General features: G+C 50.0%; 1 protein-coding gene across 1 annotated transcript in view; it reads left to right on the top strand.

Annotated features, from left to right (window-relative positions):
- SH3PXD2B (SH3 and PX domains 2B) overlaps positions 1-27,703 on the top strand; it is a 107,058-nt gene that overhangs the window by 14,901 nt on the left and 64,454 nt on the right. The window contains exon 2 of the mRNA XM_039460674.2: positions 17,989-18,069. Within this exon, the coding sequence (XP_039316608.1) occupies positions 17,989-18,069 (81 nt within the window). The remainder of the gene's footprint in view (positions 1-17,988; positions 18,070-27,703) is intronic.

Here is a 27,703-nt window from a genome sequence, read left to right on the forward strand (position 1 = left end):
TCGCCAGGCCTAACAGACACTGAAGTGAAGAGTACTGATTTTTAGTCTAGTTCAGTGGACACAGCTGAGATCCTGTAGCCCCTGGGATGTTGTTAAGTCGAACCATATGAAATCGTCAACATTTAGCCCATAAAAATGGCAATTTCACTTGGTTCATCCTAATGTTTTGGGATTGATTTGGGCCTGTGGAACTTACTCTGCTTACATGGAAAGGGGTTATAAGCCATCACTGTCCCAGGGGTGTTACAGACACAATCCCATTTACACTTTACAGCAGCCCCCAAGAGACAGGCTATCAGCACCCCCCTTTTACAGATGGGAAAACTGAGCTTCCGAAATAGCTTCTCTCGGACCCCATTTAAGTCTAGTCGGGATTGAACCCAGGTCTGTCCAGCCCAAGGTCTGCCGTTTCCACCATTGCTGTCTTGAGACTCGGTTGCCGATTGCATGTGTCATAACCTTGCCTCACAGCTGGGAGAGCCCCGGACATTTTCTAGGAACCCCCTGCCTGGGACCTGGTGGCTGCCTCCTGAGATTCCCCACAACGCTGCCTGCCGGAGCCCCCGTTTCTAGCCCTGAGTGGGAGCTTGGGTTTGAACTGTCTCGACTTCTGCAGTTTTCTGCTCCTACATTTTTGGCTTGGGCTGTGGGGCCGAAAGGTGAACGAAGGACATGTGTCAATTCTCCTTCTGCACTTTGGGAGGGATGTTCTTCCTGAACTCTCCTGCCCACTTGTTAAATCCAAGTCCTGGTACCCAGACTCTGGATGCAGGCACAGCATCCCCAGGTGCCGCCCTTGCCCACAGCTCCATCAAGGCAGGGCCAAAATGGCTGCTGGAGGTAGGAGGCCAGATCTGGGGGGAGGCAGAGGGGCAGAAACCCAGGCGGGTGACTGTGTTGGAGGATGTGCAGGATTGCTACTTTGCCATCTCGACCATGTGCCTCTTGGAGACAGCTTTGATGCTACTGCCTTGCGCATAGTGGGTGCTTTTGTTGGTGGCTCCATTCACTCTGGGCAGCCCTGTCAACACGAGAGAGGTCGTCACTTGAAATCTTTCACCCGGGTCTGTTTCCTGCATTGCCCAGGCTCCTCTGAGGCCTGGCAGCCTTGAAGATCTCAACAAGCCCTAAGTGCTTGCCCTGGAGACTTTCCTAGAAAGCTAGCCTTCAGGTTGGTTCCGGCTGAGCCTGGGCTCCAGCTGCCAGCACCTCTGCTTGCCATTGGAAAGCTCCCCACGCCGCCTCGGGCCAGATGTGTGCGAGTAGCAGTGCGTGAGCTGGCAGCAGAGGCCTGGGCTGGAGCCGCACGCCTGGAGCCGCGAGTGTTTCCACCAGCCCAGCGTCTCCGTCGGCAGGAGTGAAGGTGCCTGGCCCGGCCAGCCCTGGAAATAGTTCCTACTGCCCATGCCACTGGGTACGATTCCATCAGTTAGGGGAGCGAAATGGGCCCCGAGGTTGGGCAGCTCTGTGTGTGTGTGTATGTGGTGTGTGTGTGGTATGTGTATGTGGTGTGTGTATTGTATGTGTGTGTGTGGTGTGTGTGTGGTTTGTGTGTGATGTGTGTATGTGTTGTGTGTGTGTGGTGTGTGTGTGCAGTGTGTGTATTGTATGTGTGTGTGTGGTTTGTGTGTGGTGTGTGTATGTGTTGTGTGTGTGGTGTGTGTGTGGTTTGTGTGGTGTGTGTATGTGTGTGTGGTGTGTGTGTTTTGTGTGTGTGTGGTGTGTATGTGGTGTGTGTGTGGTGTGTGTATTGTATGTGTGTGGTGTGTGTGTGGTTTATGTGTGGTGTGTGTGGTTTGTGTGTGGTGTGTGTTTTGTGTGTGCAGTGTGTGTGTGGTGTATGTGTTGTGTGTGTGTAGTGTGTGTGTTTTGTGTGTGTGCGGTGTGTATGCGGTGTGTGTGTGGTGTATGTATGTGTGTGTGTGGTGTGTGTATGTGTTGTGTGTGTGTGGTGTGTGTATGGTGTGTGTGTGTGGTGTGTGTGTGGTATGTATGTGGTGTGTGGGTGTGTGGGGTGTGTGGTGTGTGTATGTGGTGTGTGTGTGGTGTGTGCGTGGTGTATGTGTGTGTGTGTGGTGTGTATGTGGTGTGTGTGTGGTGTGTATTGTATGTGCATGTGTGGTTTGTGTGTGGTGTATGTGTTGTGTGTGTGTGGTGAGTGTATGTGTTGTGTGTGGTGTGTGTGTGGTGTATGTGTATGTGGTGTGCATGTGTGCATACCTGGTTTTTACAGCTTGACATTCCTGCTTTTCCTCTTAATATATCTCACTTTGCGAGACTTGAGTTGGCCCAAGGGAGATGGCTACTCAGTTGGCTGGAGCCTCCAGCGTCTAATCTCCGTAATGGGTTATTAGTGACGGCCCTGGAGGCTGTCTGTGCCCAGACGGTGTGCCAAGCGCCTGTCATGCATTAGTGCCTTTAGCCTTCAGCCGACCCTCTAACGCAGGTACTGTTCCCTCCGACCCTCTAACGCAGGTACTGTACGGCGGGAACAGTATGGAAGCTCGGAGAAATGGAAGCTCGGAGCTGTGAGGTGACTTGTAAAGTCACAGCAGCTTGAGGCTGTAGAGGCAAGATTCAGAGCCATGTATTCTAAAGCCAGCGCCTGTGTGTTTTTTTGTTTGTTTTTTGTTTTTTTGAGACAGGGTCCCCCTCTGTGGCCTAGGCTGGAGTGCAGTGGCGCAATCTCCGCTCACTGCAATCTCTACCTCCTGGGTTCAGTCGATTCTCCCACCTCAGCCTCCTGAGTAGCTGGGACTACAGGTGCACCCCACCACAGGCTGCTTAATTTTTGCATTTTTAGTAGAGACAGGGTTTCACCATATTGGTCAAGCTGGTCTCAAACTCCTGACCTTGGGTGATCCGCCCGCCTTGGCCTCCCACCATGCTGGGAATACAGGCATGAGCCACCACGCCCGGTCGTCCCCCCCCCCTTTTTTTTTAAATGACGTCAAAGAGTGATTTTCATTTTTTAATTTAGGTTTGGGCAGTAAAGTTCCCTTTTTTGGTATAACATCTTATGATGTGTATATTCCTGTAACCACCACTACAGAGCAATTCCAACACCCCAAAGAATTCCCCCAGGCTTGCCTGTCTCTGAAATGCAATGGGATGAGGCATGCCCCTGGAGTTTAAATTGCTCCTGGGGTATTCTCTTTTTCTCTCTTACCTCTCCAGAGAAGCCCCAGGGTGGAATGGGGACTTTCTCTTTTTGGGTTGGGTCCCATGCCTGCCTGCTTTCTCTATGTGACAAAGCTGGCTCTGTTTCTGGCGCACTTGGCAGTAGAGCCATTCATTCAGCCATTTCACAAGTATTGTTACCCTCCGGACGCAGAGAGCCTTGAGTGAGGTCACCTTGGTTTTTGACTGTGTGGCCCGGTTTTGGCTTTTTGTCTCTTTCTCCGCACATTTCCTGAGAGCTCATTATCGGCAGGCACCGGGGGACCATGCTGAATAGACAAACCTGGCCCTGCCCCTGAGGGCCCCCAGACCAGTGGGGGTACAGTAATGCAAACAGAACAGCACCCCTAGAGGAGCAGGCTCTGAGAGAGGGTGGCCCTAGCCCTGTGGGAACCCAGAGAATGGGAGCTAGACTGAGACTCGTTTTCCAAGGAGAGGTGACTTCTAGGCTGATGCTGGAGCGATGAAGAGGATTGAGCTGGGAAGGGAGAGGAAATGTTCCCGCCAGAGGCGGTGGCAGGCCTGGAGTCCTGGAGGCCAGGGAAAGCCAGCCAGGCTGGAGCGGAGGAGGGGCAGCGTGCAGAGGCTCCTAAGCCCCTCGCTTTGCCTGTGCCACATGTTTTCTTTCTTGATTGAGGCCCTTCGAGCAGAGCCTGGTGCACAGTAGGTCTCTGTGTCTATGCTGAATGAATGAATGAACTGAAGAGTTTGAGGCAGGGAGAGAGAGATCAGATTCTCACTTTGGAGGCTGCTCCTCTGCCCCTGCTCCTGCCCCCATTTCCCCTGTTGGCACACCTCCGCACACAGGGAAGGGCAGAGCCCTCAGCTCAACCAGCCACCCCAGCCTTCACTGTGTGCCCTGTGGACAGAGCACGGTGGGAGCACAGCCTGAAGCTGGAGCATCTTTTCTGATGCAAGACACCACAAGCACTTGTATTTGGGCCCTAATCCAAGCATTCACTTAATTGAAAAAACTAGGGGAACAAAATATTGGCACCCTGCCACCTCCAGTATGTCACTTGCTGCAGAGGCTGAGCTTGGTGATTCCTGGCGCTGATGTGGGGACTGGAAAGCTCTGGCCTGAGGCCAGGAGAGCCAAGGCCTGGGGATGCTGGGAGAAGAAAGCGAGGAGGCTTTGGAGCCTGGCAGGGCTGGAATTGGATGCCACATCACCCACTTCCCGGCCTCAGCCTGAGGCGCAGCATGGCTCTGTGCCTCGATTTCCTCCTCTCCCCCTTCGGCACTTCTGGCGGTGATGCTGCCCTGGGGTGTGGGGAAATCAAACAAACTTCGGGTGCTGCAGTTCCAGGAAGAGGTCGGAGGTGCCGACCTCATAGGCCAGATGTTGGACACAAAGCTGGGGAGAGTCGACAAATCAGAACCAAAGGGAGCCCAGGGTCTCACGAAGAGTGGCAGTCAGCTTTCCCGTTAGTCAAGCCCCTGGCGTTCCATCCGACTGCCCTGCTCTCTCCTCCGCCCTTGTTTCTCTCCCTCCCCAGCACCCGTGAGGGCCATACTCATCACCTTGGGCCTACGTGGCCAAGATGGCGTATTCCCAGAGCGGGCCATCTGCAACCCAGCCAGTCACTAACTCCCAAGCTCTTCCCAGGATCCGCCGCCTGGAAACCCAACCAGTATAGGAGCTTGATGGAGGGAATCCAGACCCCCTCTTACAGTCGCCTTCTGAAACTGGAGTCTGTGGATTCCTGGGGACCTTCGGACATAGTCCTGAACCCTTCTCTGCAGGAAGGGAGTTCACCTGGATCTTGAAGCCAGCACGCTGCCTGTGCTTTGGTGTTTCGGCTTGCTCTGGCTGCAGAGCGGGATGGCTTTGGCAATCACGGTCTAATGACTTGCTGTAGAAGCTGTGTAGCCTGTGAGCAGAAGCCCTAGCCCCTCCGTGCACTGTGAGAGAGAGCATATTTCCTCCCATCCTCTCCACGGGGTTCTACTGTTCGGTGCGTATGAGAAACAGCAGTCTGGAGCAGAGGGCCCGTGTTCTCAGCACCTCCCCGTGGGAGTCCTGGCTTCTGGTCCCAGCTATTCTCTCTGCTGGCTACATGGCCATGGGCAAGTCCCTTTCCCCTCTGGCCTCATATCCCTAACTGTAGAATGAAGGATAGTCTAGAAGAGGGTTTTCCAATTTTTTAAAGGCCTGGAGCCCTTTGCTGTCTGCCTGAAGCAGGCAGAACAGGGCTGTGAGCAGTGAAGGAGCCCAGGCCCTGGAGAGAGGAGCTCTGGTGGTGATTTGGCTGCGGGCTGCGGGGTTACACCCTGCAGTGTATAGAGAAGAGCCCAAACTGGCTCTGCACTATGGAAACCGGGGTGGACGGCCCAGAAGCCCACCCACAGGGCCTCTCCAGGGTCCTGGGACTTCTTGGAGGCTAGTTTCACTGCCGGCCTGAGTCACTTCCAAGAGCCCTCCAGAGTAAAGCTCCCTGGGAAGTCTCTTAGGCAAGAGGCCCAGAGAGGCACAAGGGACCTGCAAGGAAATTCAGACACTGCCATGGAGGCAGAAAGAGTCCACAGCTGAGAGCGCAGCCCTGAGCGAGTCACTGCACGTCTCAGCCGGCCATTCTCTATCTTCATTTGTAAAATAGAGGTGTTGATCTAGACCAGGGATGCCAAGCAGGTAGCACCCATCTCACTACGCCTCAGCCCCTGCCCGATCCTAGCAGACATTGCTAATGGACCACAGAGCTCTCTCTCGCAGATGCACCTTTCTCACAGCCCTTATAAGGAAACAGCCCTAGCCCCATTCAGTCACCCAATTTGTTCCTGGCTATTCATCAGCCTCGTAGAGGGCTCTGACTTCAAAAAGGTTCTAGCTGTCAATCTATAAAAAAACAAAACTTGGCTACGTGTGGTGGCTCGCACCTGTAATTCCAGCACTTTAGGAAGCTGAGACAGGTAGATCGCTTGAGGCCAAGAGTTCGAGACCACTTTAATTGGCATAATGAGATCCCATCTCTACAATTTTTTTTTTTTTTAACTTAGCTAGGTATGATGGTGCGTGCCTGTAATCCCACCTACTCGGGAGGCTGAGGCTGCAGAATCACTTCAGCCTGGGAATTCAAGGCTGCTGTGATTACACTGCTGTACTCCAGCCTGGATGACAGAGTGAGCAAGACCCTGTCTCAAAGAAACAAAAAAGATACAGTGAGAATGGCAGGAAATTTCACTAACACAGTGCCATCCTCCTTCTCCATCCTACTGGCACCATCACAATTTTTGGCATATCCACAAACTCCCTACAGTATGTATTCCTAATACAGTGTTGTTCTTCAGATTGACTCACATTTTTACTTAAATTACTTTTAAATGGAAAATTTAGGTGTCTGCTATACATGGGGAAAACCACGAGTAGCACTTGCTAAAAATAGAAGGAAATGAAATTCAAAAGAAAGAGAAAATCAATGTGTTAAGTTCTTCCTGGCTAGTGTCACCTGTTCTGAGGTCTTCTGTTCCTTCTTTAAGAAAGGAGACCGGCCAGGCGCAGTGGCTCACATCTGTAATCCTAGCACTTTGGGAGGCCAAGGCAGGTTGACAGCTGTGTCACATCATCCTGCCCTGGGGACAGCATATCCATGGAGTTCTGGGGCCTCTCCAAGAGCTACAGCCCTGTGCAGGGATCTGGGCCCGTGGGTCGATAGGGATGAGGATGTCAGCTAACCCAGGGGTGCTGGGAGCTTGCAGAGGTATCTTTGCCTGTTTATGGCCTGGCCCTGTTGTTTTTCAAGGGTCTCTAAGCTCTATACTAGCTTAAATCTTTTTATATTTTATTGATACATAATATTTGTACATTTTTATGGGACATTTATGATATTTTGTTGGATGCATAGAGCATGTAATGATCAAATCAGGGCATTTGGGGTGTCTGTCCCCCTGAATAGTTTTCATTTCTATGTGTTGAGAGCATTTCAAGTCCTCTCTTGTAGCTATTTTGAAATATACAGGACACTTTTGTTAACTGTAGTCAATCTACTCTGCTACTGAATGTTAGCACTTTATTCATCGAAGAGCTGACCCCTTGGCTGTTACTGCTTGGCAATGGGGCCCAAATTCCTGCATGCATAATGGGAGCCCTCTGGACACTGGGAGTCCCCATCCCCTTAGACTGGAGTTAGACCCCGCAAGGAAGTGAAGGTGAAGGGTTGGGCAACATTCAGTGAACATTTGCCCTCAAGTCCATCATGAGCAGAGATTCTAACCAGCATGGATTCCATTTCTGGAGATTTTAACCTGCAAGGTGGGATGGATCTTATCTCTATTTTTCAGAGAACAGAGAGGCTGTAAGAGGCCAACGACTTAACCTCACTCCCATAGTAAGTTATGGGCTGGGGCCCATCTGCTGGTTCTAGCGGGTGAGCCAGTGTCCTCCCACCCCCAACCCGGGCATCCCTCTGCCATCAGCCAGAATGGTACCCGCGAGGGGCTGCTTGATGGCCCTAGGACTGAGCCAGGATAACGGAGAAGTTGCTGGCCTGGGGTTCAAGACAAGATAGTGCCCACAGACAGGTTTCTTTCAGTGCTCCTAGAAAGTGGCAACTGTTTTCTGATTATAAAATAAAGTGTAAAGAATCTGGAAAATACAAGCATCAAGAAGAGAATTTTTTAAATCCGCCATATTCCTACCACCCCAAAGCGAGCCACTGACATATGTATGCTTGGTCATGTGTCATTTAACGACAGGGATAGTTCTGAGAAATGTATCACTAGGCAGTTTCATCATATGAATATCATAGTGTGTACTTAAACCTAGATGGTATAGTCTACTACACACCTAGGCTCTGTGGTATAGCCTATGGCTCCTGGGCTACAAACGTGTACATGTGTTACTTTACTGAATGCTGTAAGCAATTGTAACACAGTGGTAAGTATTTTAGTAGAATATACAAATACCATTGTGTTACATGGAAACGATTTTGTAAAAATTCCGTGTTATAATCTTATGGAACCACTGTCGTATGTGCAGCCCATCATTGGAAAACATTGTTAGGTGGTACACAACCGTGTGTGCGTGCGTGCGTGTGTGTATACACATTGAGATGCAGTACAGTCAATCCCCTTTCTTTTCTTTTTTTTTTTTTTTTTTTTTTTTTTTGAGATGGAGTTTCACTTTTGTTGCCCAGGCTGGATGGAGTGCAATGGCGTGATCTCGGCTCACTGCAACCTCCCAGATTCAAGTGATTCTTCTGCCTCAGCCTCCCAAATAGCTGCGATTATAGGCGTGCGCACCATGCCTGGCTAATTTTTGTGTTATTAGTAGAGATGGGGTTTCACTATGTTGGCCAGGCTGGTCTTGAACCCCTGACCTCAGGTGATCTGCCCGCCTCAACATCCGAAAGTGCTGAGATTACAGGCATGAGCCACTGCACCCGGCTAGTCAATCCTCATTATTCATGGATTCCATGTTTGTGGATTTGCCCACTTGCTAAAATGTATTTGTAACCCAAAAGCAACACTTGAAGCACTTTTGCAGGCATTTTCGGACGTGGGCATGTGCAGAGTGGTGAAGAATTTGAGTCATCCAACATGCACGTTCCCAGCTGAGGCTGAATGAGGGACTCTCCCCCCCTCATTTCAGCTCCCATACTCTGAACAATAATCCTTACCCTAGTCTACTTAGTGCTGCATTTGTACATTTTTACATTTTTTGTTGATTTTGCTGTTTAGTATGGCCCACAAATGTAATGCTGACATGCTGTCTGGTGATGTTAAATGCAAGATGGCTGTGATGTGCCTATGGAGAAGCTTCATTCAGGCACGAGTTGTGGTGCTAATGACTGCGAGTTCAACGTTGATGAATTAACCGTGCATATTAAATAAGCTTGTTTTCGTTTTTGTTTTGAGACAGAGTCTCTCTCTGTCACCCAGGCTGGTGTAATAGCGTGATCTCGGGTCACTACAGCCTCCGCCTCCTGGTTCAAGCGATTCTTCTGCCTCAACCTCTTGAGTAGCTGGGATTGCAGGTGCCCACCACCACGCCTGGCTAATTTTTGTATTTTTAGTAGAGAATGGGGCTTCACCATGTTGGCCAGGCTGGTCTCGAACCCCCAACCTCAGGTGACCCTCCCACCTCGGCGTCCCAAAGTGCTAGGACTATAGGCATAATCTAGAATTACCAGCCACTGCGCCCAGCCTAAATAAAGTATCTTTAAACCGAAATACACGTGCAACAAAGTTATGTATTGATTACTTGACAAAAACAAAACATAGGCTTGAAAGACCCTAACCCTGTATTTTTCCTGGGGTATTTGCTAAATCGGTGTTCTCGGTGACTTTCCAGAACGTAACTAACCGCGAACAATGAGCATCAGCTGTGTTTGTGTGTGTGCAATGGCTCTCTGCGTATATAAACACCCACACACATTTATATACAGTTGATATCATTATAGAATTTTTTCGAGATTGAGATTACATTGTTTTAGCTTGTTCTTTTTACCTGAGATAATGTCTGAACTTTTCCCCTGTAATTGATGGAATTGTTGTAGTTGCACAAAAACCCTCATCATGCCAGAAGGGGAATTAGCTGGAAGGCCCAGGCCCCTGTTGTGAGTCATAGAAGCCTCCGGTGGGCAGGCAGGCCTGGGAAGCAGGAACTGGAGTGCTGCCCAAAGCCAAGCCAGGCCCTCCCCGTGGCTCTTCTCCCCGCACCTCTCCTTCATTCTTCCTCTCTGCAAACCTAACGTTTGGAGCATGGCTCCAGGTTGCAGCTCTTCTGGATGGAGCTGGCATGTTCAGGGCTAATCCCAGATTGCTGAGAAAGAAGAACCTGATTGGCCAGGCTTGGATCACGTGACTGAGTGTGGTCATGGGCCAATCAGCTGTGGCGATGGGAGTCAGGCTGAACAGGTGGTTACAGCTGGGCATGGTAGCTCACGCCTGTAACCCTAGCACTTTGTGAGACGGAGGTGGGTGGATCACCTGAGACCAGGAGTTTGAGACCAACCTGGCCAAGATGGTGAAACCCTGTCTCTACTAAAAATACAAAAATTAGCCAGGCGGGGTGGTGGGTGCCTGTAATCCCAGCTACTCGGGAAGCCAAAGAACGAGAATCGCTTGAACCCCAGAGGTGGAGGTTGCTTTGAGTCGAGATCACACCACTCCACTTCAACCTGAGTGAGAGTGAGACTCCATCTCAAAAAAAAAAAACAAGAACAGGTGGTTACTTCTCAAGTGGGGCATATTGACCAGGGGGTGTGATTTTCTTTCCTGCCTTTTCAAAGTGTCCAAGTTTAAGAAAAGTGGCTTTTGGAGGCCCTGAGACGGGTTGGTCCTCAGAGGAAGGGGGTTATTCTGGCTCAGGCCACAAAACACCTAACATTATCTATGAGCAATGTCACTCTTCCTCCCATGGCAGCTCCTGGCAAGGTCAGGCTGACCTGGGACCCCCGGGACAGTTCTCAACCTTAAGTGGAGGAAGAAAGCCAGAGAAGATGAAGCGTGGGCACCAATCAGGCTCTCGGTGTGTGGCAGTTAGCATTTGGATAATGGCTCCCTTCCATTCAGAGTAAGGCCCTGGGTGGGATGGGGGTGTCAGGGCCTTCCCCACAGGCACCCATGCAGAGGGACAGAGCCCTGACTCTCCGGCAGCTGGGAAACCTGTGCCACAGCCTCAGGCAAGGAGGGACTGCATTCCAAGGACTATGGGGGGCCATCCCCCTGCACCCCTGTGGGACCCAGAGAACAGAGGACAGGTGGAGAAGGCAGAGCCCAGGTAGATGGGTGTGGGATTGAGAGAGGTGGGACAGGCTGTGGGAAGTTCATTTGTAGGAATAAGGAGCAGGGACAAGGGCTCCCTCAGTGTTGTGACCCTGTGCTCACAATGATGCTGCTACATGAAGAAACTGAATCATGGGGGTTAAGACACTTGCCCAAGTGCACAAAGCTAGCTGAGAAGGAAGCGGGGTGTAAATCCAGGTCGTCGTAACCCTAGAACTCCCCAACCTCCCAGGACAGTAGGAGGATGTTCTGGTCACTCGGACAGTTAGGAAGGTGAGCAGACATCTCCCTGCTGGCCCACACTCCAGCTGCAGCCAAGCCGGGGCACAGCATGGCAGGATTAGAGGTGATCTAGGTTGGAGTCCCTGCTCTGCATGTCATAGCTGTGTGATCGTAGGCACTGTATTTCTGAGCCTCTGTCCCTTGCTAGGAAAACATGGGAAGTGTTAGCCTGGGCTGCTGGCTCGGGGATTTGGGAGAGACCAAGTTCAGCCATCTACCCACCTCTGCAAAAGGATCCTGGCCATGGCTCAGCACACCACACCCCAATGCCCCCCACCGTCCCCTCTCCAGCAGTTCAGCTTCTGACCGACTTAGAGGAAGTGAGGAAACCCAGGATTTCTGGTCCTGGTGAAACTGAGTTTACAATCAGGTTGGAGAGTCTGGACTTGGTTAGGTCACACAGGCCCCGCTACTGAAATTGTGTAAGAAGAGATTTAGAGGGTGCGTGATTCCGGCTCAAGACCTGTCTGGAAACAGAAGGAAACCTCCATGACCCTCTAACCCCAGTTTCTGTGCTTCTCTGTTCCTTGAGCAGAGGGAAGGAGTCCCAGCTGCTGCCCAAAACAAGCAGGTCCCGAAGGGCGGGGTGTTTGCCGATTGTGGTGAAGCAGCGCAGGGGGTAGAGAGAAAAAGCAAGGAGGCAGGACCGCCTCAGCAACAGGGCCAGGGTCCCTTTCTAGAGACCAAAGGCCTGCCGAGGAGAGGCACTCCCCTCTGTGAGCCTGGCCTTCTGGCATCTCATTTTCTTCCCAATTTATACACAAAGCATAGATTTTTCCACCCTGCCCAGTGCTGGGTATACAGCAGTCCGTTAACAAGACAGGCCACGTCCTTGCTCCCGTGAAACGTACAACCCAGCAGGAAATCAGACACTTGGGCAATTTCAGTAAAGTGTAATTGGCTTTGCGATGGGAAAGTGGGTGCTAAGGAGACCTATAGTAGGGGTACCCGACCTCATACTGGTGGGCAGGGAGCAGTCAGAGAGGGCTTTCCGGAGGCAGTAGCATCTGAGCTGTGCCCTGCTAGTTGACTTGTAGAACATTCCCCATTCCAGATCTGCCTGCTTCCTTATGATGTCATTCATCTTATTCCCCTACCTCCTATATTTCTTGTAAATTAGAATCTAAGTCAAGCACTTGAGTTCAGGTTAAACATTTTTGTCAACAGTACGGACAGCAGATTGTGTATACTTCCTATCTCGTCACCTCTAGGGCCACACAGTAACTGATTTTCCCTCTGTCAGTGATGCTAGGTTTGGTCACCTGGTTACAGTTGTACAGAGTTACACGTTTTGCCCCTGGCTAGGAAAGTAATCATGGGGTTATACTTTGACACCGTGTGAGTATCCTGTTCAACAGCCTTTTACCCAGCGGCTCAGCACCCACTGAGGATCTTCCCACAGTGGCTGTGGCATTTTGCTTCTCCACCAGCAATGCAGGGTCCAGTTGCCACACGTTTTCGTCAGCACTTGTTACTGTTGGTATTTTTTAATCTTAGCCAGTCTGGTAGATGAGTAGTGGCGTCTCCTCCTGGTTTCACTTTGCCTGGCTGTTGACAGTGACCATATTTCATGTGCTTCCTTGCCATCCATATGTCCTCTTGGATGAAGTGTCTGTTCAAGTCTTTTGTCCGTGTTGTAATTCCGTTGGTTGTTTCCTTGCAACCAAGACTTCAAGAAATGTATTCTGCATATAAGTTGTTTCTCAGATGTGCAGCTCATGTTTTGAAGGCTGTACCGTGGAGAAAGTTTTTAGTGTCATTTCTAGGGCACTTGACATGCAGTATGTAAATCTCTGCAGGAAACCTGCTTTAAAAAGTGGTTTGTTTGCTGGGCGCGGTGCCTCACACCTGTAATCCCAGCACTTTGGGAGGCTGAGGTGGGAGGATTGCTTGAGTCCAGGAGTTTGAGGTTGCAGTGAGCTATGATCACAGAGGTCATTTCAAAAAAAAAAAAAAAAAAAAGATGAAAAATAACAACTCCCCAATCCCCCCATTCTGACAACCACCATTCTCTTTTCTGTCTCTATGAATTTGACTGCTCCAGGTACCTCCTGTAATCATACCGTATTTGTTCTATTGTGACTGGTTTATTTCACATAGCCAAATATCCTCAAGATTCCTTTCTAGGGTAGCATGTGTCAGAATTTTCTTTCCTTTTAGAGCTGAATGATGTCCCATTTTATTTATAAACCACATTTTCTTTATGCATCTGTCCATCAATGGACACTGGGTTGTTTCCATCTTTGGGCTCTTGCGAATAACACTACTGTGAGGAAGCCTTTAATTCCTTAGCCCTGGGCCGCTATGTATTACCTGGGTTGGGGATGTAATAAAGTAAAGGTCTAGTGTGTTAGGATTGCATTGGTTGCAAGTAACAGACACTAACTCAGATTGGCGTGAACAGGAAAAGGACTCTTTTGGCATGCATCTGGGAAATGTCCCGGATTCAGGCTGGATCCAGGGGTTCAAATGCTACCATGGGGTCTGAGCCCTCTCTCTCTCTGGCACTGCTTTCTTCTGTGTGACAGGTGCTTTCCATGGGAAACTCCTGGTGTAGAGTTCTCCCAGCAGCCACTGAGCAGGCAAAAGGGTCTCTTCCCTGATAGTGCCATCAAAAGTCCCAGAATGGGGTCTCATCAGTCATGTGCCCATCCCTGAATCAGTTGTTCATTGGCAGTGCTGTGGTTGGCTGGGTCTGGGAGGGAGACATGCCCACTCCCGTCATGAAGACCACAGGAGGGATTCTCCATGGGAAATCAGGATTTTGTTACCGAAAGGAGGGGAAGGTACCGGACAAGCAGGAACATGGGCTGACTGCTGTGAGGGGAAGCTAACCTGGCATTCCTAGTGCGTGCCAGGCATTGGCCCCATCTCCATTAGCTGTTGTGGCTTACCCATCGAGGGAGATTACTGTACTCATTTTAGAGTGAAGGGTGGGTGGCCGGAGAGGTGAGTGCCTTGTGAGTCTCTCTAGCAGCAGAGTTGGCTCTGGGACCCGGGGTGCGTGCTCTCTCACCAGCCCCCAAACCCAGGACAGGGACAAAGCTCTGCACTAGGACAACTCTCACTAAAAAATTAGATCTCCGCCTAAAAATGCAGACATCACGTTGTGTTCAGGGGCTGATTCCAATAAACCAATTAGGCTTGCTGCAGAGTCCTTGTACTGTACGTTCAGAACTTTAAAAATTGTAAACAAGAGACCAAGGATGAATTGTGTAAGCAGATTTTTTTTTTCCATTTATGGAAGTGTGCTTTTTGTTGGTTTTAAGAAAAAAATCAGTTATTTGACAATTTTTATAATTTTTCCTTGTTTTTTTAATCCCTGTTGACAGTGTCCTTGACAGTCATTCAAACCTTACTTAAGCATCCCCGGTGGCAGGGGCCATTCGTATGGTAGTTTCCCTTTCTGGGCCTTAGTTTACCCATCTGGAAGGTGCAGCCCTTTGATGAGCTGCATTCTGTGGTCCCCTCCAGCTCTAACTTCCTGTCAGTGGTGCAAAAGTTGCCTTACTGGTGTCCCTGCCCCTCTTTAAGCCATTTCCACACAGCAGCTGGAGGGATACGCGTGGATATTTTTAAACACGTACCCTGGATCCTGTCGAACGCCGCCCCCACCCCTTCAGACTCTTCAATAGAATGAAATCCAGACACTTCTCTGTGGCCTGTGAACCCCTCATCATCGGCTGCTGCCTCCTCCCCCACTCAGCCCCTTCCTCCCGCAGCGCTGTCCGCCGTCACAGTCTCTGTTCCCCACACAGGCGAGCATTTTCCTGCCACCACATCTTCCTTCCCACTTCTCTTTCTGCCTGTACACCCTTTCCTCAGCTCTCAACGAGCTCCTCACCCTTCACAGTTCTCGGTTCAAAGGTTGCCTCCTCAGATAGGCCTTCCCTTCCAAGACCCCCATATCTTAAGTAGCTGGTCCCCCACCTACCTCCCTCATGCAGACTTTGGGGTCCCGCCCAGCAGTTTGCAGGTTTGCTGGTTTATTGCCTGTCTTTCCCCTTAACAAGGGCAGGGTCTGGGTCTGCCTTGCTCCCCATTGTAACTCAGCACCTAGCAGAGGGCCTGGCATGCAGTAGGTGTTTAATAGATATTGGAGAGTGAATGAATGGAAACCAGTCAAAATCTCCACGCTGGAGTCTTGATGAAGCAGGGTGGAAAGCTAAGAAACAGATCTGAAGGCTGCTTGTTAAATGAAACTCACCACGACTGTTCAGGATTTTTTTTTTCATCACAAAGTCACCTTTCTGAGATGGTAACTGATGCTTACCTCCTAAAGGATGCCTTGCCCTCTTCCCTGGCTCTGTCAGTTACCTAGGAACAGGGAACAAGGAAGAAGGGTGGGCTGGATGCCCAAGTCCTTGGTGTCAAAGTACCCTGTTTTTATGAGCAGGGACGGGGTAGGCATTGCGCGGTCTGAGAGCAAGGTGCTGAGATTTCATGAACATTTTCTCTTTCCCTGGCAAGGTGCTCAGAGTTTTGCCTCTTGTGATAATCACAACTCTGTGTGCTTGATGACCCCATTTGACCAGATAAGAAAGCTGGGGCTCCAGGAGTTAGGAAATTGTGTGAGTCCAGAGCTTCTTGACTCTAGAGCCAAAGTTCCCCGCGTCTGCTATGTTTTGAAATAAAATCCATGTTGAGTTTGACGAGGCCATGCCTGGTGAGTTGCTTAGCTTGGCATTCAAGGTTACCTCCAATCTTGTCCCGATTTATCTTCACATTTTTCATCTCTTCTCACCTGGAGAATCTTTCCCTATAAATCCTTAATGTTCACACTCAGTGTCTGGCCCCAGCCCCTAAAGTTGCTCTATATTTTTCTGTTTAGAATATGAGTGTTCTCCTCAGAACTCATTTGAAAAGAGACTCTGGCTAAAACCACGGTGGAAACCGCTGCCAGGCGTAGTGTGACTTCACCCTGAGCTGGTCTTTGTTCCACCCTCATTCCCCTCCACTCGCAGCCACTGCCTTCCTCCCCTGCTGTCTAAATCCTACAGGTCCATCACTGTGGTGACTCAAGGCTTCAGAAATCTCTCTCCTGCCCACTTCCTGTATCAACCTGGACTGGATTTCATGGGTCAGAAACCCAACTTGAACTGGCTGCAAAAGTTGTTCAAGAGAGTGATGTGGCCCAAGACGGAATTATTGGCCCAGGAAACTGTACAGTCCAGGAATAAATTTAGCTTCAGGCAGAGCTGGATGTAAGCTTAGACAGTGTCATTGGGATGGTGGCTCCTTTCTCAGGCAGGCTCCCCTGCACCCCTCAGTGAGAATAGGTGGCCCCCAGCAGCTCCACATCCTGACAGCCTGGCAATCTCAGGAGGAAAGCTTGATTTTCTTGAGAGTTGGAGCAAAAGTCCCAGGGCAGGCCGGGGGCAGTGGCTCACTCCTGTAATCCCAGCACTTTGGGAGGCTGAGGCAGGCAGATCATTGAGGTCAGGAGTTCGAGACCAGCCTGACCAACATGGCAAAACCTGGTCTCTACTAAAAATACAAAAATTAGCTGAGCATGGTGGCACTCACCTGTAATCCTAGCTACTTGGGAGCCTAAAGCACGAGAATCTCTTGAACCCAGGAGGCGGAGGTTGCAATGAACCAAGATCATGCCACTGGACTCCAGCCTGGGCCACAGAGCAAGACTCCATCTCCCAAAAAAAAAAAAAAAAAAAAAAAGTCCCAGGGCGGGCTCCTACTAGCTCTGATTGGCCCAGCTCAAGTCACATTTTCTCCCTTCAACCAATCGCCATGAACGGAGAATGTATCCCCTCTGTATCCAAGGGAATGAGCTGAAGGTAGGGAAAGAGGATCCCAGGAGTCAGTCATCTTCACTTATGTATGCATTGTCTCTCCTGCTAACTCTCAGCTCGTGGAGGACAGGGACCTTCCCAGCGAACCCCAGGGCTTCTGACGGCACTGAGCGTCTTGTGTTTCTGTGACATTTCTGTTTCCAAACAGCTTTCACATATGCATGTATTTCAATGGTCACAACTATCCTATAGCAACAGATAGTTAGGCTATTCTTGACCCAATCCAAGAATGGGTCATAGGTATGCTGACCCCTTAGCTCTTAGATGTCCACCTGGTGTGTCCAGGGCCAGCGAAGGCCCCAGCCAGGCACCTCTGACCTCTAATAGTCACCTCAGTTTGCCCGGATTTGTTATCAGTGCCTTGTTTTCTGTGTGTGCTGTGACGTGTGACGAAGATTGGAAGTGCAGCCCAATGGTTTATAAAATGGTCCTTTGTCCTTAATTTCGTCAGCGCCCCACATCTATCCTGGGAGGCAGAGGAAGCAGATGCTGTTAGCCCCATTCACAAGAGAAACTGGGACTCAGGGAGAAAATAACTTGGCCCAGGACCTCGTTGGTGGAGACGGCATGATGGGCTGGCCTGTGGAAAACAGAAGATGGCCAAGAGCTGCACATCTTTGTGACATCTCCTGATGAAAGTCGAGGTTTTAGGAATGACTGGCAAGATAGCCAGCCCGCAGCTTGCCGAATTGACCGGGTTGTGAGAAATCCCGGCAGTGCTGAAAACAGTAGCTTCTCCCGAGCTGACACGGTGCCATTGCATCCCCACACTTGCTGTCATTCATCCTTTGCACGACTCTGTTGGGGGTTATTATACCCATTTTATTGAGGAGGGAGTTGAGGCTTACAGCAAGCAGCTTGTCCAGCCAGTCATTGGCAGAGCTAAGGCTGAAACCCACATCTTTCTGACTCTGAGTCTTGTGCTCCCCCTGGTTCCAGAGCCCGGGAGGCTGCTGGATGTTTACACCCATCTCCTCTGCTGCTCCTGCAGGTCTACATCATCCGGGTCACGTGGTCCAGCGGCTCCACCGAGGCCATTTACCGGCGCTACAGCAAGTTCTTTGACCTCCAGGTAAGGATTTGAGGTCTCTGGTGAGCTGCATGGTGGGAAAGAGTTTAATTGGACATACGTTCTTCTACAGCTTTAGAGTCCAGAATTTTTTTATTTTCCAGACTTAAAAATGACATCCATGGCCAGGTGCGGTGGTTCACGCCTGTAATCCCAGCACTTTGGGAAGCCAAGATGGGCTGATCACTTGAGGTTAGGAGTTCTAGACCAGCCTGGCCAACATGGTGAAATGCCATTTCTACTAAAAATACAAAATTAGCCAAATGTGGTAGTGCATGCCTGTAATCCCAGCTACTAGGGAGGCTGAGGCAGGAGAATCGCTTGAACCCGGGAGGCAGAGAGGGCAGTAAGGGTTACCTGAGCCATGAGTGAGCCAGGAAGGCACAGGAGCGTGTAGGGAGGGCAAAGGCCTGCAGGGAGAAGCCAAGGTGAAGCAGGAGATTCAGGTCTGTCTTCAGAGCTGAACAACCCCAAAAGTATAGACACATTCAACAAACCCAGCTCACCAGCAAACACAAGTTATCATTCAAAACTTAAGTTCAAACGCTGCATGCCAAAGCCATTTGGAAATGATTTCCAGGTTACCCTCCATTCTGGAGCAGTCAACAGGTACCCTTTCTCTTTTGGGGGAAATATGAAATATCAAAGCATAAAGCACCAAAGCACATTATGTGTGTCCCAGAAGTAATAGATGTCATTTTCCTTTTTTTTTTTTGAGACTGAGTTTTGTTCTTGTTGCTCTGACTGGAGTGCAATGTGTTAAAGCTGTCTGCTTGTCTGTCTCCTCGCCTAGACTATCACTATCATAACCACATCTTTCTCTTCCTCTGTGTCCTTAATAATTTATTCAAGGCCTAATACACAGCATGTGTCCAGTCAGTGTCTGGTGAATGAATGAATGAATGAATGAACGAATAAACGAATGAACACCATATACACCACCAGGCTTACAGGGAGCCAGGCAGAATTGAATAGCTTGGTATAAGCCCATCCCTATCTAGGGTAAAACAAGTTTAACCGATGGGTCGGTAGTTTCTTCTTGAGGTCACTAACAGCAAGTAACACAGCAAGTATGAGAAGTAGTCACGGTTCCTCCTGGTAGCATATAATGGAGTTCTTTAGAAAACCCTCCGGAGGCTTTGGGAACTTGCCTGGCTTCTGAACATGTGTCTTCTCCCAGCCTCCTGGTAAGGGGTCGTGTCACCTTTCAGGCCAACACGCATCTCCATCCTGAGATGACGAGCTTCTTTTCAGTCAGAATGGTTCTGTTACAAGTGACAGAAACCCAACTCAAGCTGGTTGAAGTAAACAGGAGGTTTTTTGGCAGGTGGAACTGAATGTCCTAGGAGAGTAAGTCCCCCAGGCTTCAGGCACATCTTCATCCAAGGTTTTTGTGGTGTCACGTGATCTGGCTTCTTCCTCTCATTCCAGTTCCTACTTCCATGGTGTTGGCTTTATCCTGGAATCCCACATGATTACACAATGGTACAACAGCTCTGGGCTCACACCCAGCAGGAAAGGGTCAAAGTCACTTGTCAGAAGTCCCAGCAAACACATTATTGTGTGTCATAGGCTCAACTCTATGCCAATCAACATGAGTGAGAAACGTGCCAGCCAGTGGGCTTGCCACAGCCCCTGCTCCACGCCAGAAGTCAATAAGGGTGGAGACCGAGATCCAGAGAGATGTAGTTTCACAAACTGCTGTGATCAGAGGTGAAGTCGACATTTCTGGGCCGTCAGAAGACCGCCGGTGTCCTTTGTACATCGTCCTGTCTTTTTGCCTCACAGTTTCTCTGAGAAGGTTGGCATCCTTCGTTACTCTGACCTAATCTGCTCCTGACAGTGTGGAATAGAGAATTTTCAGAGCTTGTGTTTCATTATTTTATAGGGGGAGGGGAAATAATGTGTTCCTAACTGGTTTGCCAAAACGCCTACAAAACAAACTGCCGAGACTCATTGCCTAATATAAAGCAAGTGAGACACCAGTTACCTAATTATTTAAAATGTAATGAACTCGTCAGTGATGTTTTGTGTTCAGTATGCAATAATATCAAACAGAATTATAAACCAATTCTATTTTTGCTTCTGCTCTGCAGCAAACAGAATGTAAATAAACAAAGCAGCTATATGTTAAAGATGCCAAGATACCATCTAAAGTGAACTTGACAGGAGCGAACCTGGGGGCAGGGGAAGAAAGATTTAAAGCCCTGGGGGAGAGGAAGGGAGGGTCACAGTGGTGATGCCATGGGCAGGAGACGCAGTCCTGGCTGAGAATGAGTGAGATACAAATGGAGGACCCTCTGCGTTCTTTACCTAGCTCTATGGTGATTTATGCAGATTCATTATAGTAGATCTTCAAAGAGTGAGTGTTGGGTAAACATTTTTGCAAGTTGCTGGACTGACTTTTTATGCAGTGAGGGTCTAGATAGGGAGGGCTACCTGTATTTTGCTTTCAGGCCTCTTGCGGGCCTGACACCTCCAAGGAGCAGAAGAGAAGGTAGGAAACAATCACACGTGATTGGTATCTTAGGAATTATTGACATCCACAGAGCAAAGCCCACTAAGCTAGCTTAGGCACAAAGAGAGGGGTGGGGGTGGATATATGGGAAGAGGCAGGTGTGTTCCCTGAAACTCAGAGCAGAAAATGCAGCCAGCCTTGGCAAGGGCCAGGAACCAGCTGGCAGTTCCCGGGCCGTCGGTCCTTATGGCCTCGGGATCTCCCATCAAGCCTGTTCTGGACTGCTTCCTCCAGTTGCCCACTCGCCCACATCCCCCAGGAGCATCCGCCAGTGAGCACCTTCCATCCGAAGTTGCAGTGATCTTCCCTGTTGTCAAAGCAATAGCGTTTCTGGATGCTGATTCCAGTCTCCAGCAGGGAGAATCTGACTGTCCCAAGGGTCCTGAATCATAGTTCACTGCCGAGCCTGTCAGCTGTTGCTGGGGAGGTGGGGATGTGGAGTCATCTGGAAAAGATCTGATGAGAAGCGGAGTGGGAAGCGGAGTGGGAAGCAGGCCGTAGAACTGCTTATGTAAATGTTGTTCATTGCTGACATGTCGAGGCTTGTGGACCAGGCTCGGTGCAAGGTGGACTGGCTTCTCTGAGTTCCCTATTCCAGCATAGCCTAAGGCTTAAGACCTTGGCTTTCGGTCAAACAGACCTGGATGCAAATCTCAGCTTTGCCTGTTGAGGGCTCAGCTTGGGACCACCTCTGTGTGTTTCTGAGCCTCAGCCTCCTCATCTGCATAGTAGAAATGAAAATGCCTTCCTCGTGCATTTTTGCGCCAGTTAAGCAGGACACGCCTGGCTCAGTAAGCATGTTGTCAGCTGTCCTCTGCACTGGTGTGACTTGCCCAAGCTGATACCCTATGGGAATACTTGAGCCAGGATTTGATCACGGGTCTTCCTGGCCCAAAGCCAGTGCTCCTTCCACTCTCCTGTTCTGACTCAACTCTCTTATTTCTACCAGAACTTTAAGGCTCTCCTCCATGCTTAGCATAATGGGTAACAACTGGGGGGTTGCCGCATCAGCCTTCCCTCCTGTAACAAAGTTGTCTAAAGCAGGGCTGCATCCAGAGTGACAAGATGTGGGGCTGGAGTGGGAAAGTCACGGAATTCTAGAGGGTCCTCCTCATCCTGGAAGCATCCTGGAACCGGCCTCCTCCTCCCCCACACACCCCAGCGGGGAAAGCTGGAAGAGGTTAGCACAGGATCACACCAGCCCTCGCGGGCCTGCAACACCCTGGAGTTAGATGATTTCATGATTCCACCCTCCCCTCCCTCCTGTCTGGCAAGCAGCCTTGGTTTTTTTCAGAAGTTAACTTGGCCCAAACAGCGTGGGGAGAGCCAAGCCTTGTGGAGGAGCAGCAAGGCCAGTGCGGCGTAATGGAAAAAGCAGAGGACTCAGTCAGGAGACCTGGGGCCCAGCCACCCACCAGCTGTGTGGCCTTGGGAACACCCGTTAACCCCTCTGTGCCCGAGAGCCCTCATTGGTGACATGCGGTGATAACAATAGAAACAGCTGGCATTTCTGGAGCACTGAATGTAGGCCCCATCCTGCTAAACATCTAGATGTAGTGACTCATTCAGTCCTCCAGACAAGCTTATCCAATTACACAAATGAAGACACCCAGACTCAGAGAGGTTAAGTCACTTGCCTGAAGTCACACAGCTGGTGAGCCTCAGAGTTCAGATTGGAAACTGGGCAATCGACCCCAGTATCCACACTTTTAGCTGCTCTGCTGTCTGGGGCTCCTCTCTGTAGTGGCTACTTCACAAGGTTCTTATGAGTTAAAATTTATCGTCTGTGTCCAGAAGAGGCAAATTCATAGACAGAAGCAGGTTCATGGTTGCTAGAGGCTAAGGGAAAATGGGGAGATACTGGTAATGGGTACTGGGTACCTTTTATGGGTGATGAAGATGTTCTAGAATTATTTAGTGGTCATGGAGGCATAACTTCATGAATATACTGAAAACCACTGCATTGTACACTTTAAAAGGGTGACTTTTATGGTATGTGAAGTATATCTCAGGGTTTTTAAAAAGGGATGGTGAAGCCGGGCGCGGTGGCTCAAGCCTGTAATCCCAGCACTTTGGGAGGCCGAGGTGGGTGGATCACGAGGTCAAGAGATCGAGACCATCCTGGTCAACATGATGAAACCCCGTCTCTACTAAAAATACAAAAAATTAGCTGGGCATGGTGGTGTGTGCCTGTAATCCCAGCTACTCAGGAGGCTGAGGCAGGAGAATTGCCTAAACCCAGGAGGCGGAGGTTGCGGTGAGCCGAGATCACGCCATTGCTCTCCAGCCTGGGTAACAAGAGGGAAACTCCATTTCAAAAAAAAAAAAAAAAAAAAAAAAGGGATGGTGAGTGCCAGAGCAATTTCTAGGCTGTTGAGCACCAAGCAGATGCCAGCTCTTAGGATTATTGATGGGCATGGGTGCTGCTAGGACTTGGCATTAAGATTAAAGGAGGAGATGATGCCAGTCAATAGAGTGCTGAAGATCCTGGGCTTTCAGATTAAACAGGACTGGGCTTTGATCCAACTTCTGCCACTTGCTGGCCATGAGATCTTGTTTTCATCAGAACTCTTTCAGGTACAAATGACAGAAGCCCAGTCAAGATGGATTATTCAAACAGAGCATTGATTAGCTGAATGTAACTGAGAAGTCTAAGGAGAGCAGCTTCAGGTGTGGCTGGATCTAGGCGCCATACTGTCAATGAGGACTTGGCTTTCTTCACTTCTTGGTTTTCTTTGTGCCCAGGCCACGTGGTGTCCAGTCTGGTGGCAGGCACAGCTCCAGGCTGCATCCCACAGATCAGCACAGTGACTTCAGGGAAAGAGAGAACACCTAACAGTTGAAGCAAAAGTCTCATTGGTTCATTTTGGGTCACATGACCAGCCTATTCGGGACCAGCCTGGGGACTAAAAGTGGAATCAGTGTCCTGCCAATGCATGGAGACTAACCGAGCAGTGGTAGGTTCCTTGGAGAACATCATGGAAATAGCCTGTAGGTGATAGAAAACAATATGCCCCCTCCAATGGGGACAGGACGTTCAGGCAGAGAAAACAGCCTTCAGAGAGGCCACTCAGGAGTTGAGGCATGACCCAGGCTCCCTGGGTCACTGAGTGCAATGGTTCACACCTGCAGTCCTACCACTCTGGGAGACTGAGGCAGACAGTCTCAGTCCAGAATCACTTAAGCCCAGAAATTTAAGACCAGCCTGGCCAGCAAAACAAGATCCTATCTCTACAAAACATTTAGAAATTAGCTAGGTGCGATGGTGCGCACCTGTAGTCCTAGCTGCTCGAGAGGCTGAGGTGGGAGGATCCCCCTTGAGCCTGGCAGGTTGAGCAGTCATTAACTGGAAGGTGCCAGATGCCCGTCTTATATGCCCTCTCCTCCAGTCCTCACGAGCATGAGGTCAGTATTGTATCCATTTCACAGATGAGGAAACTGAAGCTCAGAAAGGCAGAGTCACATGCCCAGAAAGCAGCACGGCCGGGATTCAAGCCCAGGTGTGGCTGCTTGCGCTTCAAACCTCCCAGCCTCCTTTGGCTCCCAGATTATCTCTGAATCTGTCTATTCAAAGAGACTTGCCCACATAGAGTCCTGCCCACCGCTGACCCTTCTTAAGGCCCACTTAGCTCTTCCCTCTAAGATACAGGCAGCATCTATCCCGCAGAGGCCAGTTCTGACCAAAACATGAGCACATTGCAAACAGATCTCAGACCAGTAAGGGGTGCACTCTACACTGTGCTGTGCAATCTTTGCCTTCTGAGTTTCCCACTGGTTCATTGTGTCACCCAGGCCAAGAGTCATGGTCATTACTGGAGCTAGGGCTTCCCTCACCCAAGGCACAGTTAAACATTGCAGACCCAGACCTTGAGCCGCCATAAGGGACCCAGATGGATCTCTGCTTTCCATAAGCCTCCAGTGTAGTGGGAATATGCACATGTTATTTCAGATAGAAATAAACCCAGGTGCTCAGAAAGGGACCTCCCTCCTAGCCAGGGAGCTCAGGCAGGGCTCGCTTCCTGGAGGAGGTGACATCCGCGCAGGGTCTTCGCAATGAATAAGGAGTTACCCCTCCTCCGAGTCAGGCAGGGCACTGCATGCAGAGGACGCCTTATACGCAAAGGTGCAGAGGTGTGATAGAGCAGCCTTAGCTAGGCATCTTCCAGAACTCTGACATTGGCAGGGGGCACAGAGCCAGCTGAGTCACTCTGCCTGTTAGGGAGCCCTTGGGAGAAGTGCCAGCCGCATCTGTAAGAAGAAATACTCCGTACTGGGAAGTTCATGCTGCAGAAATCCAGAGACGCCTTTCCAGCTCCTCTCCTGCTCTGCACACCGTGCTGCAGGGTTGCTGGTAGGCACAGGGGCTTGCAGCTTGAGCACTTCTTAGATGCATCAAATCAGGTGGAGGCTGCCCCTCCAACTATGCCTTTGTCTCTCCGGAAACTGTCCCAAGTCATGCAGCAAAAACCACTTGTTTCCAGTTTCCACTGAGCTAAGACTGACCCATTCCCTTCTTTTTTTTTTTTTTTTTTTTCCTTTTTGTGAAGTGCAGTGGCACAATCTCAGCTCACTGCAACCTCTGCCTCCCGGGTTCAAACGATTCCCCGACCTCAGCCTCCCGAGTAGCTGGGATTATAGGCACAAACCACCACATCCAGCTAATTTCTGTATTTTTAGTAGAGACGGGGTTTTGCCATGTTGGTCAGGCTAGTATTGAACTCCTGACCTCAAGCAATCACACCTGCCTCGGCCTCCCAAAGTGCTGGGATTACAGGCGTGAACCACCACACCCAGCCTTGACCTGTCCCCTTCTAAGATCCTGGTCTTTCCACCCCGGCCCTCTTGGGAGTTTGACAGCGCCAAACGTACAGTGCTTTATAGGACTGTCTGCTCAGAAGCCCGCATGGTCCACCACAGAGGCCAAAGGGAAGGGAGTGTTTTCTTCCAGCTTTTCTGAGGACAGGTCTGGGGCTGGCAGAATCGAAGAGTTTTCACTCCCTAGGCAGGCCTTGCCTGGCCGGGAAGCCTTCCCAGCAAGATCCCAGCCAACATCTGGCCCAAGCCTCCACCAACCGTATTTCTCCTAATACTGCCTTGACTCCATCCTCAGACACAGTTTTTCCCCAGACATTATCTTCTGAAATTGGAGTATGCCTCCAACATGTTGTGCATACTTAAATGGAATAGTTTTCCCTTCCCACTAAAAGCTATTACCATATGGAAGGTGTGTCGCTGGGAAAATACAGTAGTTGCCTTTTTCCACACAGTTAGCAATTCTTTATTTCTAAAATAGAAAGAGGCATGATTATCTTGGGCAGTTGCAGCTAAGCTGAGGTCCAGGCCCCGTTGCTGCCACCTGGTATGTAATTTTTCCTTTCCCAGACAGTGGTTCACCAAACCAGTTAACCACTTTTTCTCATTCATTTTTTTCATTCATTCGCTCCTTCGTGTATTTATTCATTCTTCACACAGCTATCTAACAGGTGCCTGCATGTACCAGTGAGGAGGTAGTGGGGCAGAAGAGAGGGCAAACGGACTAGTAGGGAGGGGGAACTGAGAAGATACAAACACGGACTTAGCGGGAGCACTAAGTATGGAGAGAAGTCGACCGGAGGTGGTAGCAGCCTCCGTGCGGCGTGTCCATCAGGACGCCAGGTATACTGACAGTTAGACCAGCTCGTGGCAGGGGCAGAATCCTCAAAGACAACAAGGCACAGATGGTGACGAGGCCCAGCCTGCAGCTGCACGTGATGGTCCCAGGCCTCTCTCCACTTCCTGCCCGGGCTCCTCTGGGACTTGGGGCTTTTGTGATGTTGAGGGGGTAAACCCCTCCCAAGTTTGGCCTTGACGGCCGCCGCTAACACAAACCACGTGCGGTGGCAGCTTCCTTGGCGTTTTCTTTGGACAACGTGTCTCGCATTCCCTCTACCGCAAGCTGATGTCTTGAAACTGCTGATGGAGTGTTCTCTCTTTCTTCTTGGAAGCCTGTGATGTGGCAACTTGATGTGACTCCTTCTCCCTTCCTGCTCCCCAAATGACTCATCTTCCTCTTCAGTTCCCAGTCCTCCTCCCCCTGAGCACCCCTTCTTTTGCTGTCTGGCAGGGAGCAGGGGTGGTGGGTTTTCTCATTACCAAGGATGACATTGGTTAGACTTTGAGGGGCGTGCCTCCGCTCCTGGTGCTGCACACAGCCTGGGCCTGGTCCCTTGGAGAACCTGCTTCAAGGCCTTCGGGTGCCTAGTGTTACAGTTCTCCACATAGATGCAGTTGGTGGCGGGTACACCTGGGCACACCAAGCTCGGAAAGGAAAGCTTGCAAATCTCTAATCTCCTCCCACCTTCTTACGCTGAGTCCTAGTCTTTGCAACTAGCAAAATTCCAGATGGCCATTAACACTGACACCGTGATGAAGAAAGTGAGAGAACACTGGATGTGGCTTACATAGGAGGATAATTGTCATAGTCCAGCCTGCACTGTCCGGGATGGTATCCACTTGTCACATGAGGGTATTTAAATGTAAATTCAAGGCCGGGTGCGGTGGCTCAAGCCTGTAATCCCAGCACTTTGGGAGGCCGAGGCGGGTGGATCACGAGGTCAAGAGATCGAGACCGTCCTGGTCAACATGGTGAAACCCCGTCTCTACTAAAAATACAAAGAATGAACTGGGCATGGTGGCGCGTGCCTGTAATCCCAGCTACTAGGGAGGCTGAGGCAGGAGAATTGCTTGAACCCAGGAGGCGGAGGTTGCGGTGAGCCGAGATCGCGCCATTGCACTCCAGCCTGGGTAACAAGAGCGAAACTCCATCTCAAAAAAAAAATAAAATAAAATAAATGTAAATTCAAGTCAATTAAAGAAAAATTTTAAATCAAGCTTCTGAGTTGCAGGAGCAGCATTTCTCATGCCCAATAGCTACCTGGGGGCACCACGCTTGGTGGCTCACACCTGTAATCCCAGCACTTTGGGAGACCAAGGTAGGTGGATTACCTGAGGTCAGGAGTTCAAGACCAGCCTGACCAAACATGAAGAAACCCCAGTCTATACTAAAAATACAAAATTAGCCGAGCATGGTGGTGCATGCCTTTAATCCCAGCTACTAGAGAGGTTGAGGCAGGAGAATTG

This window comes from Saimiri boliviensis, chromosome 20 (genome assembly GCF_048565385.1).
Source record: "Saimiri boliviensis isolate mSaiBol1 chromosome 20, mSaiBol1.pri, whole genome shotgun sequence".
Taxonomy (NCBI): Eukaryota; Metazoa; Chordata; class Mammalia; order Primates; family Cebidae; genus Saimiri; species Saimiri boliviensis.